The sequence below is a fragment of the Colossoma macropomum genome, unplaced genomic scaffold (assembly GCF_904425465.1).
Source record: "Colossoma macropomum unplaced genomic scaffold, Colossoma_macropomum, whole genome shotgun sequence".
Taxonomy (NCBI): Eukaryota; Metazoa; Chordata; class Actinopteri; order Characiformes; family Serrasalmidae; genus Colossoma; species Colossoma macropomum.
Window position 1 is genome coordinate 3,801,657 of NW_023494794.1, and position 16,685 is coordinate 3,818,341.

The window sequence follows — 16,685 nt, forward strand, 5'->3', positions numbered from 1 at the left end:
TCTTCATGTTGCATGACCTACAAAGAGGTTTCCTTCAATAACAATTATGTTTTATTCCTACATTAACTTTATGGCATATATGCATATTTTCTTGAAAAGGCTTTTTTTAGATGACTCATACTTAAACCATTTACGACCCATCATGTGAGAGGGTTTTTGATTCAGTGTCTGAAGTTTGATTCAGTGTCTTGTTAGGCGAATCCAAGTAAGTTCACAACGTTTATTCAGATTTCTGGCCACAGCTCCATACAGAAATATGATCAAACGGGCATTGGATCAATTTCGCAATTACGTATTTCGACAGTTTCACAGTTTAGCCTTCCTTAATGGTCTTTTTCAGCAGCGTTTTTTCCTTTTTTCAAGGTTAGATCAATTTTGTACCAAAAATATGCAATATCTTAGCACTTTGAGTTCAGTGAGTTGTTAAACATCAACAAACCCTGACAGCCATTTTTTCCACCTGTATTCTTACAAAGCGTGCATCCTTGCGCTGGCATTGGATAATAGTTCATACTAGCCAATCCTGTTTCAGGAAACGGGCGAGTGCTGGCCAATCCCAGAAGAGGAGGGCGGGTCTTGTCGAAAAACGGGTGGGGAGAAATCACGTTAGCTTCCATCTCTATGGAAAGCCGTCACGTGACAGAACTTTGGTCCAATGGAGAAGCTCGGCGAGCCGACACTGTAAATAAAACGGAGAGCCGAACTGTGAGGAGCTCTGAGGAGCCTGTGACTGACCGGCGGCGCTGTGAGACGGCGGACCTCACTCAAACAACCGCTTTGACCGTTGTTCTCGGGACGAAAGAAAAACGTGTCCGGTGTTTTTTCGGGAGGAAAAAAAAACCGCACCGAGCTACTTCACTCCACAGCCGAGACGAGCCCATCATCACCATGGGTGTCCTCGCGCAGCGGACGTTTCGCTTTCGCGCCTTTTTCGCGGCTGGTTAACCGTTAAGAAAAACAGTGTTTTGGTGGACGGTCACGGTGGGCAGCTGGTGGACACATTTCTTGGCCAGGGACGGGCACGTCCCTTTGGAAAATGCCCGGCAGGAACAGGTACAACCTTGTGGACGATGTGGCGGACTCCAGGGTGCCACTTCATAACGACGAGGCTTTTCAGCACGGAATACATTTCCAAGCCAAGGTAAAGTAACGATAACGGCGCAGCCTGCAACACTGCGGCGGAGCGGGTTCCTGTTGTCTGTCTTCAGTCAGCAGTCCAGGCTGAACTGTCCTCAGAAACAAATGGTCAGATTTGTAACGTTAGTACAGGCCACTGTTTTGAACTGCGGCTACGACAGCATTCAGAAACTAAGACAAACTACCGTTGGTCAGTTTATGTCTGTTCTTAAAGGAATGGTTAACGGTTCATGGATAAATATCAAATTTGCTATGAGTTATTAGGCTAATGTAATGTTCACATATACGTCTATGTCACCCAAAGTCTCCCGTTGCTTCTAATGGCCTTATAGCTACACTGCAAAACTAAAGAAGCAAACTTCAGATACTAAACGCTCAACTTCATGACTACATTTAGGATAAGCGTGAAATTCTGTAATATTGATTTTTCGGTAAACGTTTCCTTTAAGACGCCATGCATGATACCTACCTGTGCTTCTTCAATAACATTTAATTTGCCATAGCCATGCCCTGATACTCTTGTTTATGTGGATGGAGTTGCTTACAGGCTTCTAAGATGTTTCATTCAAATAAAATTTAGAAAGGAATATGTTAAATATTCTCACAGTCCACAAATCTAAGACTTCATCCAGCTTCATCCAACTCACTGTGTTAGTTTCTCCATGCATTTAAAACAACCAGCTCAACTTGAAGCCAAGATCTGGTCCAAAAAGTTGTGACATTTTTAGAGGTCAGCTGAATACTGCAGACCTTTTGTGTGAGCATCATCTAGTTATTACCCTATTAATAAAGCTAATATCTTAAAACAGGCGGTTACTAAGTGCTCCGCTGTGTGGGCCACACTGTACAAGAAGACTGATGAGTCTGTCTGAGGCCTACATCACCCAGCAGATTAAAAAAAGAAAGTTATGAACATATCTGTGAAGAAACTGATTATCTTTGTCTCCTGTTGAGGGAAAGGAATAAACAGACTCTCAAATGATTTCAGATAAGGGATTGGAAAGTTTCTTAACCTCTTCAACTCCTTGAGACCACCGGTGGTTCCAAAATGCACTTCGTCATATTTTTCATAACTTTCATATTTCATAAGCTACATTCAAAAGGTGGGTGTCATATGAGAGCTGTAACTGTCTTCTTTCCAGTCAAATAGATGGTTAATGTAATTTTAAACCCTTATAATAGAAGAAGCTGAACTCAATTTTTTTTTCTACTGAAAGTCGACCCATTTTTCCACAAATCTGGGCTATAAAGTATAAACAGATGGAGTCTCTTCAGTGATATACTCTGTAAAAATTATTTTTATAATATAATACAAAGAGCTTCTAAGATTTTTGGCTTTCAGCAGTAAATTGTAAGCATATAGCGATATGTGTATGATCATAAAACACATGTTCTGTTAATTTGAGGGGAGCTTTTACAAAAAATAAATAAATAAAAAAAATAAAAATTGACATTTATTTCATGCAGTTACTAAATAATTTGCCTTACCATTTGGTCATGTAAATTCAGATGGAAAAACCAAAATATACCCTGGAGAATAACACAGACAGTCGCATGAAATCCATCTGTTTTTGCCTGGGCCCAAGTCAGCCAGCCACACATTAATCATGTTAAAGGCTACTGTATTTATGTAGGTATAGTTCTCTGGTATGGTGTCACCCAAATACACAGACCACCGATGAGAAAAGATACACAAGTCATAAGCAAAATCACTCATGTTAAGTGTACACTGCTCAGCAGTGTAAGTGTCAGTGTAACACTGGTTATTTTACTGGATACAGCTGCTGCGCCAAGTCTGTTCCTCAGAGGTTCACATCTACTGGTATTAGTGCTGAGTACCTCGCTTTTTATAAATCTCCAGACGTTGCTGAGTGCCTCGGGAACCTCTAAGCCTGATATTTTCAGCAACCTAAGGGGCCTTATATAGCTCAAATTTGCGATGGAGGATTAACTCTGAGATGTCTTCTGTGCAAAAGCGGCAATTGCTGCCTGCGCAGCTTTGCCTCCTTTAAAGTTTTATTGCAGGGAGAAATTGCAGTTCTAGACCGATCCAAGGCCAGTTTTGCTGTGCCTCGGGTAATAAAATGTTTCGAGTCAGGTAAGACGATGGTAGATCTGTTTAAATTTGTATTTATCTGGAGCTCAGAATGTTTCATTCTAAATGTGACTGAACAGTGACTTCATAGATGAAAGCACTCTGTGTGCTCTGATATGTTTTGTTAATAGTGACTTGGACTAGTTTGAAGACTCTAATTCACCGTTCTCCACTTTGAAAACAAGAAAGATGTTGCAGGAAATCCTATTTCAGTGTTTGCTCATATATATTTAGTCTACAGTTGACAGAATAAGGCTGTGTTTTCCCTTTCTTCTCAAGGACAAGGCTTTTGACTCAACCCTTATTAAGTCTTAACGTACGTGTGTGGTGTGTGTGTGTGTCAGGGCTCCTGTGGATCCTTAAAAAGTCTTAAAATAGATTTTTAAAAATGTAAGATCTACTGTATAAGGTTTACAGTTAGAGGGCTTCAATTCCTAAATGATGCCTGAAAGTGATGATGAGTTGAAAAGGCATTGGGCTGTGTCAGCTTCAAGATGTGTTCTTGAACCACAGATTTGTTGGCATCTTTTTGCTCTTGAGTGTGTGCAGATTCTGTTCTTACTTGCAAACAAATCCCAAATAAAAAAACAAAACATTGGTGAAATCTTTATGAAAACTGCGCAAGTCAATTTTAAAAAGACATTTCTTCTTAAGAATGGTTGGTGAATGAGACACGTTGTGTTAAATACTAGGGATGTAATGATAAGCAAATTATACAATATGATATGTATTGTTTTTGCATCATGATACAGAATGTTTTTGATACAGAATTAAAAAAGAAATGGTAACATACCTTTCAGATGCATTCATTCATTCATTCATTCATTCATATTCATTCATTGGTAATTCCAAATTCTATTTTGGTTGTCCCAAAACAACAGCAGTGCTTTTTATTGTGCCATTTTTTAGAAGACATATAATTAAAAAAAATAACAAAAGTGCAAAATCTGTATTACATGTTGCACATGTGTGTTTGGTAAACATCTGTTATTATGTGTCATATCTGTTATTATGTTGAGTGTTTTACTTATTAGCGCAGGTATTTGCAACTCACACTGAGCAACGTTGGCACACAGTCTCTGTTCAAGTCTACCACTCTTTGCCCATCGCTGTTATATTCGAGTGGGAAACTGAAGTGTTCTCACACAGAGGATAAATGTTAGGGTGATTTTACTTGTTCCAGCCCAGTCTTGCTATCTCTGATCATCATTTCAAACAGTTTGGCTAATCAAGCCAAGGTAATCTAACGGGTAACCAAACTCATAGTACAGTGTTTGTCCCAGGAGCTGTACAGCAGAGTTTTTTTGTGGTTATCACTTTTAGGAATATCATGAACTGTGTTAAATTTAACTATAGAAACTATTCCTGGTATCACACATGTCTTGTCTTGCAACCTCTGTAATGAAAAAAATTGAGTATTATCTTGCATATTGTGACACCTCTATTACATAACAGTCATATACAAAAGTTTGGGCAACCCTGGCTAAATGACGTTTTGTTGATTTTCTAAGTGAAAATAAGTTAACGCATCCTCTGCATTCTCTACAAAAAAAAACATAAAATGTGGTCTATGCAGAAGTTATGGTACATTTTATATTTTATGTTTTATTTTTTCTGATATGTGACAGTTTGTCATGGAGAATGGACATCAATTACGCCATCTGATGCACTTCCTTTGTTTGAACACCAAAGTTTCCAAACGAAAACCATGGTCAGAAACAGACCACAGATAAAGGGCTAGAGAATAGCAGAACTGATAAAGTGAAATGCACTGAAAGACTATGTGAGGCTTTTGCATTTTCAAAATGTTTATCCATGTTTGCTTTTTGATTTTCACCAGTTTGAAGTAAACAGATATTAACATGTTACATATTTACGTTCTTATGTGATGTTATAAGGTGGATGTAGTCATTTTTGTTGAGGTTTTTGTTTGTTGAGGTTTTAAAAGGAGCCACCCAGTATATGTGAGTAATTTTCATATTTTCATTTGTTTTGCAGTATGTTGGTAGTCTGGATGTCCCAAGACCTAACAGTCGTATGGAGATTGTTGCTGCTATGAGGAGAATCAGAGTAAGTTATTTCCTTCATCGGAAGTTTGTGTGTTGTGTAATAGATTTTTTGGGTGCAACAGTAACAGAACACAATACGCTACATAAAATTGCACACATATTTACACACATACACAGTGCAAAGGCATCATCATCATGCACGAGCTTAACAAACTGCAGATGACAGTATCAGCTGAAATGTTGACATTGACTGGTGTGTGCTATGTGGGTATTGTAATCATGTGAACATTATCATGTCTGCAGAACTTTCACTGGTGTGTAGGCCTGGGGATTAATTCAAACTTTGTTGATAACACCAATACCGACACCTTGATTTTGATCTGATTCTCCAGCAATTCTTTTTCTGATGCCATATGCAGTTACAAGTCATATATTGCTGTAAAATTAATATAATATAATAATATTAATATTATATTTAGACACAATTAAAAGTATATATTATATATAAAAATATACACTACCGTTCAAAAGTTTGGAATCACTTGTCATGTTAATAATTGCTAATATATTTTTCAGTTATAACTGTATATGCTGGGTAGAAATACTGTAAGCTGGACACTTGAGGTGCACAATAAGTTTTATTTTTATTGTTATTAAAGTGTGAATTTCTGTGCTAAACACATCGTCAAGAGCTGTGGTGACAGAAGAGATCATGCTGACACAAAATGTAAGAGGCCTAATGAGTGCTTCTCTATGCTGGGATTGAACCTTCCTAACTTAACCATTAGGCTAAACAGCGAACTGCAAAATGCAGATGCGCGTAGCTCAAAAACTACTCCATCCTGAACTACGAACCTGTAAAAATGCTTTAAATATTAAGATTGTTCTCTCACTCAGTACTGTGTTTTTTATATTTTGTTTTTTGGTCAAAGGAGAGGTTAGTTAGATTCTGTTTACACATCCAAACCAAAAAGTCTATATTTGCGTCACATCCAGTCAGAGGCACACTATTTATCCGACAGCTTTATCAAACATTGCATTTTATGTCAATATCGTACAGCCCTACTGGACACCAGAAGATATTTTAAAGTTGTTTGAAAATCTGTGGGGCAGTATATAAAAAATATTGTCTTAATACAGGATTTGATCTCCATTTTTCAAAATGCAGGGTTTTCTGGATGATAATTTTATTATAACTCCATTCTCAGCGTTTTACAGGTTTCTTAGTAACTATAGAATCATCTACAGCTCTGTTCATAATTCTGGACACGTCTATAATTTCCTACAGCTTCCTGCAACATTATAGTAGAATCATTTTGTACATGAATCCGTAACAAAATTGGTTTTGTATTACTGAAAACAGTGATTGCGAACATTTGAGTGGTAGTATATGTGTACATCTGTTGTTAGGTAATTTCATGACACATACTTTTTGTTTACATATTTTAAGGTTAAATTTGTTTAGCTTCTTGGTATTAATACACACTGAAATCAGTTCGAAAAAAAATTGGTTCCGAACGTCATACCCAGCTTACTCATCTTTTTTGATCATGCTGACGTTAATGATATGGAATGTAATTGAGACAGACTATTAGCAGTGTAGATTTTGGAACAAGCATGCTTGTTGGCACGCTGGCGGCGACTGACATATTAAAATTTGATACTAAATAACAATATTTTGGTTTTTGCTAGTATTTGTAGTTATGGGCCATTTGTAATTTGGAAGGTACCATAAAAGGAATTCGATACCCAGTCCTAGTGGTGTAGTATTGGGTTATTGTTTGTGTGAACAAACAATCTCATTGTTATTTTTTGTTTCACAGAAGCAAATTGTGAGGATTCTTGTTGCACTATGATTCATGAGTAAATATTTATATGTAGACCGGGAGGATTCAGTTTCAGTCCTGGAGGGCTGCTGTCCAGGACAGTTTGGTGATTTCCCTGAACCTGGCAATTAATAGATGAATTGAGCCAGGTGTGTGGTGAGCAGGGAAATCACCAAAACTATGCTGGACACTGGCCCTCTAGGACCGAAAATTAATATTCCTTATGTAGCCCCTCTGCATCAGCTACTCCACTCAACGCGTTTATGAGCTTGTGACTGCACGTATGAGCAGATGTTTGTGTTCGACAGCTTAATCATGTTTATGGTATTTGCTGTACATATGGCTTTATGAGTAAAAATCCATCTTTAACACATAATGATGAATAAAATAGAGATTACAACTCAGTGGACACACACATATTGTAATCCTTGTTGAGAATAGAGTCACTGAGTAATTGGGCTCTGTCCACGAGGGAATCCTTTGGCTGCAGAAATTAGGGATGACTGTTGCTGTTTTGGTTGAGTAGTCACTGTGTGGATGTGTATGAAGAATATGTCTCTTTCTGTCTACCAAAAAGTATGAGATGTATGAGTATTTCTCTGTGTAGTCTTATCTCCCTCTCTCTTTCTTTCTCTTCCTTTTTTCTTTTCTTTTCTCTAAGAGTTCAGAATGAAGGGCATCTCTGTCTGTTAATTAGATTGGATTTGCTGCTTGATCGCTTGTCTCTGAAGCAGGAATTGCTGGGTGTGTACGCGGGTGTGTGTGTGTTGCTTGTTAACTTCAGAGAGGATGTCAGGAGATCAGAGGGCCTCTGCTCTAGATTTTTCTTACACCTCTGTACCTTTCATGTTTCTGCTATTCATCTTCATCTATCTTTGCTCATAAAAAAACAAGCATGGTCAGTAAGAGCTATGTTATGACTGGTTATAACGTTATTAGTTATAACTATCAGTAAAAATAGTCAGGTTATTATAAACACTTATTGCTGTTTCACTATATTATTTAAAGGTAGTTACATAGGTACATAATTAACTACATAGCTAGTAACACAGTGATCTACATTTACATTTGATGCACTGCGATTTGTTCCTTTTGCTATCCTGTGCTGGTCAGCACGGATGTTTTCAAGCAGTTTCAGTGGCAGCTCTGTTGCAGCTTAGACCTACATTCTATACAGTCTTTAACATACATGCTTTTTTAGCATTAACTGTTTTAATGAAGATCTTTAATGGAAATCACATGCTAAATAATAGGGATGTATTGGTACGGATACTGGTATTGGGTATCAGCCCGATCCCATGCTCATTTATTTGTACTTGACCTGTTAAAAATCCAGATATGTGATGTAAGCCTAGTGTATGCTGCTGCGCTAATAAGCAAAGGGGTCTAGCTGGCAGTGAATGAGGGTCTGCTCGTACAGAGAAGTGTTTCTGACACTGTGACATTGGTCACTTTAAACATTCTGCCTGGTGAAAATTCCAGCCATGAATACACCATGAATACACGCGATTTTAGCCTGTTTTTAAATGCACACAACCACTTCCCCAATACAGGTGGAGACACAGCAACATGGAGGTGAAAAAGTTGACATTTGCCACAAAAGTCTGTAAATGCTGACTTTACTCAGTTTGACTGAATAGAATTAAGAGGTATAAACATTAATACGGTGAGTTCTAAGTTGTCTTTGTAAAATAGCCTGTAGAGAGACTGTTTACCATGTATATTTCAGTGCATAGTGTAGTTTGCCAAGCTGCTGTAGCAGTTTCTCAGCGTGTTAGCTCAGTACTTGGATATGTGGTGTGTTAATTTGAATGAAACAGCTTTATTGATGGTACGTAGACAGAACTGTCTGTAGGGGCAAAAAGACTCCAGCAAGACCTAAAACTTGACAAGTGAGCCCCTCGATTACATTAACCTTGGCTGTGATTCCTGCTGTCACTATGCTACAGAGGCTGTTGTTGAAAAAGGCAGCTGAGGATCAAAACTATGAAACTTACTTTACTTACAGCTATACAGAAGTGCTTTTCTGATGTGGAACAAAACCCGCTGTTCTCCACTGCAATGCTCCCGATTAAAGGTAATTAATGTAGCATAGCTAGCTAATGCACGGCTAGATTTAAATAATTTAACTTTTAAGGTACATTGCACTCATTTACACTAACAACTATTTAATTCTAAGTAGGTTACTCAGTGTGGTACCATAAAATGTGTACATGTAATTGGTCTGGAAAAAAAAATGGTATTGATGCATTTCCACTAAATATCATCAACATCTTATTAGGAGTCGACTGATAAATTTTTTTCAGGGCTGGTACTGATAGAGATTATCAGTTTATCAAGATCACCGATAACCGATATTTGGGACCGATATTCATTTACCATAATTGGTACACAGTAAAACTATGTAAAGCCTACACTAACCAAATACATAGAACGGTAAATATATTACAGTGAAAGTATTACAGTAAGCCTCTGAGCAGTCATGCAGTAAAAATGGTCACTACCTTGTAAAAAGCAACAACAGTGAGGAAATATGAATGGTACTGTGTTTATTTCATTTTGTTCTTCAGCCAAAATGTATTTCATGCGATAACAAGCAGTATTTGGACGTGTTGAGTGTACCAGATATAGGCTGTTCCTCGCTGCATGATACGATGGAAACGGCCTGTACAGTCTAAGCAGAGAGGTGGAACTTTGGAAGTAGCGAGAAGCTGCTGTCTATACTTTAAAATGACCAGAAATTATGTATAACTTATTTATTACATGTAAAATGGTACATTATGATTTTACAAATAGTTTACGGCTTTCTGGAGGCTTGTCTGCATTGCTGGCCCACTGAAGCTCCACTGTAGGCGCTCACATTCTGAATGTGTTCAAATTACTACAGAACAGCGTCTCTGCTCTGCACACAGAACCCTCACTCTCAAACACGTGATGTTTCGGGCAGGACTCGAGCTGCATGCGTGTCACGTTTGTCTGGCTTTTTACCTTTCCTCTTGCTGTGGAAGTGATGGCAGTGCTTTTTTACTTCCTCCCACATCTCTCACAAACACTGAAAAGCATGTTTGATTAGATTTACTGGACACGAGCGGGACACAGAGACTGTACAGAACTGCTGGTTGGCTGTACTCGATGAGTCATCCACATTTCAAGCAATCCAGTATGGCTGTAGGCGGGGCATTGAGCCAGAGTACAGAGGTGTATTTTTCGATTGCAGTTGTGTCAGATATGCGCATAAATAACAAAAAGTGCTTTTTTGCCAATTCCGATTATTGGAAAAATCGAGCCGATTATTGGTCGACCCCTACAACTTATTTCACCTCTAGTTTTCAAAGCTATTAGATCCTGCTGTTTCTTGTCTTAAAATTATGCACCCAAAAGCAACTAGCATGCTATTAGCACCCCTGCTGGAGAAACTCCAGAGTGCTACACATCAGCACTGAGGTCCAAACCCGCACACCCACTTTACATATTATAGAAATTGCTAACGTTTTCCATTGAATCTAAGTGCTCTGGAGCTCAGCTATGGAAGCCTGTGGCAAACCATTACATTTTACACTATAACATTTTTCATAATTTTACAAGTCATCTGAACCGTCAGGACACCTAATCTGTGTGGAAATTACTGAGAATTTTCCGCAGACAGTATGTTGCATTCTGAGAAACCCACAGTTTGGTTTTCTCTGTTTGTTTCAACAAGTTTTCAGTGAGATGGTATATAAGTTTATACCATGTTTTGGTATAAACCTGCAGAGAACCACAACTTCTGAAAGTTAAGATGAAGGTCTGAGAAAGTGTAAACAGGGATAATAACTCAGACTTGGTTAATTTAATGATGTTTGTCTCTGCTGATGTTTTCTAGGTTACTGGCATCCCTCCGAGAGAATGTGTGTCTTGTACAGTTTTTCTTTTTTAGGTTGTGCTCTGCTGTTCGTAAACATTGGTGACTTATATGTGTGCACATTATCTTGTATTTAGGTTTGGCCTGTCCCTCCAGTCCTCCCCGCAGCCCCCCATGTTCTTTCTTCTCCTTTTTTTCTTTCTTCTCCTTTTTTTCTCTTGCTTTCATTATTGGTGGGTAAATGAGGTCTTTTGAGCTCATTGAAACACAGTGGAGATATTTTAGGCTTTAGAAATTTAGGTATGCAGAGAAGCCTCCCATTCCCAACTCCTTTGGTGGTGTGTATGCGTGTCTGCAATGATCTGAATACCCAAACAGTGGAAAACAAACTTCTACGACATAGACTGGCCCTGTTTTGACACATAGGAATAAAAATGACCCATTAAAAACCTTTCTTTTGAATAAGTAAATAAAATATGTGATGGTTTCACAAGCTCATTGCCTGAAAGATGGCAGTTTTTGAGTTAGCAAGAAACTGTCAGAAGCCCATTGTCTGTTTTTGCTCGTACGTACAGTGGCCCACATCTATCAGATTTCTTGGAGTAATAATACTGATCCAGGATCAGCTTATTCTTTTTATCTAACGTTTAGTAAAATTCCATGACCTTATAAAACCTGATCAGTGCTCAGTGCTAGATTAGATCAGTGTTCTTACTGAAATGCTTGATAAATGTGGGCCATTGTCGGTAAACAAATATTAAGACACGTTTGATGTTGTTATTTAATATACTTCCAGTGCAGGTCAAATTTACACAATACAAAAAAAATGTCTTTACTTAGAAATATAAATTAAAAAAGTATTTATTCAGTATGCAAAATATTCTCGCTGATATTTGATATTTTACTATATACGTCAGTGTCCCAACTCTAGCTACTATTGTGATGAACCTGGGAAAACAATAATTTGAGACATATTGCTTTGAGCCATGTGTCCATATTCCATGAGATAAGAGTTACTATTAGGACTTGGTCCTGGCATTAGAAGAAGCTGTAACAAAGTAATCCAGAGTGGCTTGATGTAAAAACGTTCATCATAGAGAAACTTACAGACTCAGATTTCTTTGCAGTGGTGGTAACAGGAACCAGGGTCTACAGTGTCTGCAACACAAACAGAGAATTTTATTTGCTATCCAAAATGACCAGTGAACAAACATGTCTTCCGAGTTTTACATGCAAATCTGAAAAAAATCAAAAGAAAAGTTTCATTGGGTTCCTATTTTGCCTTTCAGTGGCCTGCATGTACCTCTTTATCTGCATGTATGTTATGTTTAAGGCCAAAACCTTATCTCAAAACTATCATGAAACAATGATTCAGGCACATTTTCGTGATCATTTCATTTAATAACTTTCTATGCTGCAGCTGTTAGAGGTATTAAACTATTCAGATGTCTGGTTCCTGTCGCCACTTCTGTGAACAAGACTGACCCTATAATTCTCTCTAAAATGACATTTCACATCAAATAACTACAAAATTTCAATTTAATTTCTGCAGAGATTTAAAAAAAATGTGTGGAATTCCTTTTTAAAGTTCATAACTTTCTTTGAAACTTGAGTGAATAAACTGTACATATTTCTGACAGTGATTTTGAGACTTTTTGAAAACTCAGGAAATGAGAATGAAGCATTGTATGTGTTTCTTTCTTTTCCTTTCATACTTTTACTTATCTTTCTCGCTAGAGACTCTGGGGTGAAAGTTCAGAAGGTAAAGGAGCTCTTAACCGCACTTTAATGACACTTCCTTGTTAGTTGTCTTTGGATTTAGAGCTAAAAATAACCAGTGAAAGAAGCCCGTTCCCAGTGGAATAAACAACAAGTAGTCCTGTCTGTCCATATATGTCTCCTCTTTTTGTGTATACCTCTTTATTGTGCAATCTACGAGTCCATTCTCATTTATTTTATTTTATTAGAAAAAAGTTGCTTCTGCAACATGGGAATACTGCATAGACACATGATGGAGAGGCTATGATTGTTTTGTGAGTTAATTTCTCACCGAATCTGATTGTTCGAGCCAAGCCTTGAGTCACCGTGGGTGTGCATCTGCGTGCCTGAACTTTTAAAACATGAATGAGAAATGTTATTATGGCCTTGTCCCTTAGGGGTGAGCCATATGTAGAACTTGTGTTCTGTTAATAATGCATAGCTTGCATTATGGGTGCTTTGATTGTATTGAAAAGTGTTCTTGTCAGGTGAAATACAGTTCAGTGTAGGTATTAGTCTGACTTCATGACATTTTTCTATTAAGTTCTCAACTTTTTCATTAATTATTTAAGTTGATGTAACTTTCAGATTCACTTTCATCATTTTATGTTGCATTTATATTAAGTTGGAGTAAGTGATAAAATGCACATTGCCAACTTTGAAAATCCAGCCCAGTACTGCTAATGTTTGCTCATATGAAATGTGAAAGAGCCAAAAAGTCTTGTGAAATGTATTGAAATGTTGAAGCTTTGCTCTCTTTTTTATTGCTTAATTAGTTAAGGAAGCCAGACTAACAACTAACTTTACAAACCATTTAACAGGTTTGGGCTAAACAGGTGACCATTAGCAGATGTGCTACTTCAGAAACTTAGCTTACTACCCAGTTTTAAGACTTTACAGATTTTTTACTCTCTAGTACATTCAGAACTTTTTAACTTTTTCATGAATGTACAATGACTTCATTTCGAATTCACTTTCATCATTTTATGATGCATTTTATGTTAAGTTAAGCGAAGTAAACATTTCCAACTCTGAAAATCCAGCCCTGGACTGCTAATAAACTGTCCAGTTAGTTAGCTCACTGCTCAGTTTTATTATTTTTTTAATTAATCGTTTGTTCCAGCCCACCAATTAAGAAATGATTAAATAGTGACTGTCTTAGGTAGTAAAAGCAGAAACGGCTGAGAAAATTGGGGATAAAAAGAATGCAGTAATAAACAGGTTTATTCTGAGGCTCCTATTTTATCAAATTGCCTGCCAGGGCTTTCTGTCAAAGCAGAAGTACAGTGCTGTGAATAAGTTTTTGCTCCTTTCCCAGTTTCTTCTATCTTTGTATATTTGTCACACTTGGATGTTTCAGATCAAACTACTTTTAATGTTAGACAAAGATAACCCAAGTAAACACAAAATGCTGCTTTTAAATGATGATTTCATTTCACTGAAGGAAAAATGCTGTTCAGCCCTACTTGGCCCTATGTGAAAAAGTAATTGCCCCCTTAGCTACTAAATTTACTGTTAACCAAATTCAGTTGACTGTTGGGTTCAATTTCACAGCCACACACAGGCATGATTACTGCCAGACCTGTTGAATCTAAACATCACTTAAATAGAACCTGTCTGACACTGTGAAACAGGCTTTAAGGTCTCAAAAAGGGTCTCAATATGCTACAAATAAGTGCAGGTGCAAACCACGCTAACTGGTACTGAAGTGTGAATGACTAATATTTTCCAGATTCCACATTTCGCTGGGCCTAGGCTAGTGTTAGAAATCAATATTATAACAGGTTTATCTATATATTGTTAAGTTTTGATTTCACTGTTTTGTATAATAAAATTGATCAGATTTACTTTTGCTGTTAAAAATGTTTCTTAACAAAAAAAGAAGGGACATCCCAGAATATAACCCACTGTTAATAAGTAGCACAAGTTACTGCAGAAGCAGCTCCCAGTGACAATAAAAACGTGTGTGTTGCTGGTTTAAAAGATATCGTTCATTTGATTTTTTTGGACGGTAAAGTTTTCTTAATATGTGCAATTTCGGTCTTTCAGACTAGACTAATGACAATTTTGTGGCCAAATAAAAGTTGACAGTCTACTACAACTAGGACTTTTAATGAATTGCATATTTATTTAACAAAGATTAAGTCCCAACTCGCACTCTGTCACTGTGTTTGCTCCCACATCCACTTTAGGGGGCCGTCACTGAATTACTGGTGAATTATTGACTTACTGGTGCCTCAGATACACAGATATACTACTCATACCATGTCAGTGTCACTGCAGTGCTGAGAATGCTCCACAACCCAAGCAATACCTGCTCAGTGGTTGTCTTGTGTGGAGTCCTGCTTTTGAACAACATAGTAATGGAACTGCTAGCAATTATGCAGAGAAACAGATGGGCTACAATCTGTAATTGTAGAACTACAAAGTAGCAGTGGGTGGTATGCCCACACGAGGCTTGTATAATTTACATAGAAAAGCACTGCCAATCGAATATGACATTCTGGAGCAGCCGCACATGAGCCTAAGGTCATTATGACCAATGCCAAGCATCAGCTATAGGGGTGTAAAGACCTCCAGCATTGGGCTGTATAGCATTGGAACCTGCAGTACTCTAGAGTGGAGATCCAATACCTTTGGGATTGGAATGGAGTTTGTGATCCAGAACTAATCAACGTTGACTAATGCTTTTGTGGCTGAATGCAATCAAATCCTCACAGGAATATTCCAACGTCTTGTGTAAAGCTTTATCAACAGAGTAGAGGCTGTAACTGCATTAAAGGGGAGACAAACTCCCTACTGGAACCCTTTATTTCAGAAATAAATGTCAGATGATCAGGTGTCTATATCATCAGATGTATCCTTCCGGGCCTTCGGTTACCCACAGTTCTCTGCGCACGGACAAAATGGCAAAAAACAAAGCCGTTGGAGCAGAACTTGTTTTAAAATGTAAGGTGCTCACATACTTAAATTCGTCTTTGTTACCTTATAAAGTGTAAAATGACCGATTAATTAAAGCATTCGTCCAAATATCGTATTTTATTTAGAAGTATTTGTATATATGTAGTTTATTATACTACATAAGAACATCTCCATTTGCATGAAGAAATGAAAAAGCAACAAACACAATGCAACAGGCTCCATTTTCTCTCACCAGTTCCCTTACAAGTTTCACGCTGCTCTGGTGACGTCACCACGCAGTGTCCCATAGGCTACTAAGGAGGAGTCTTAACTGTCTAAATAATAGGTGGGTTACTTAATCAGTATAATAAATAGTTGCATCGTTAGTCTTTATTTGCTTCTTCCACCTGTGTATTTACAACCCTACGGAATTTAACTCTTGTCCTTGCTAATCAGAATCTTGTGTCTGAATTAGGGTTGGGCGATATGGCAAAATATCACTAAACTTTTTCACAATACACAAAATGCATCTCGATATTTTAACAGATACACTAGCAGTGCCACATTTAAAAACAGATGTAAAAAAAAACTGGGTACAATGTTTTTCATTCAGCATTTCACATTCTGCACTACACTAACAGGACTAAATATGTTCTCTTTGTGATGAAGCATACAATTGGTCAGTGTTCTTTAAGTACCGACAACCTTCACGGCACGCTCAGAATAGCATAGTGTTTATCACGATAACAATTTATCATGTTAGCGATAAAATAGTCATACATAATATGGAAAAACAGTCATGTGAAGAAGTAAGTACACCCCATGAAGAAAAGTTTAGATTTTTTCAACATATTTGGAGATGCAGATATATAATCTTCTTTTAAACAGTGTTGATGAAGGTGATGCAGTTTAACAAGTGAAACTAACTAGAATTATTTTTTTTTGTCGTTCTTTATGTAATTGAAACAAATAGTAATGCAATTTTATTATGTGGAAAAAAGAAGTATATCTCAACATGTATCACTAATTCACACATGTCAAATTGAAATCAGGTACACCGATCAGGTGCTGATGATTAGAACACCATTAGAGAAAATCTCAGAAAAACTCAGATAGCT

General features: G+C 37.4%; 1 protein-coding gene across 1 annotated transcript in view; it reads left to right on the plus strand.

Moving 5' to 3' along the window:
* Positions 1 to 703: 703 nt before the first annotated feature.
* The window catches only part of si:dkey-34e4.1 (carboxyl-terminal PDZ ligand of neuronal nitric oxide synthase protein), a 67,770-nt gene continuing 51,788 nt past the window's right edge, over positions 704 to 16,685 (plus strand). Inside the window, exons 1-2 of the mRNA XM_036579927.1 lie at positions 704 to 1,141; positions 5,231 to 5,302. Coding sequence (XP_036435820.1) covers positions 1,037 to 1,141; positions 5,231 to 5,302 — 177 coding nt within the window. The 5' untranslated portion in view covers positions 704 to 1,036. The remainder of the gene's footprint in view (positions 1,142 to 5,230; positions 5,303 to 16,685) is intronic.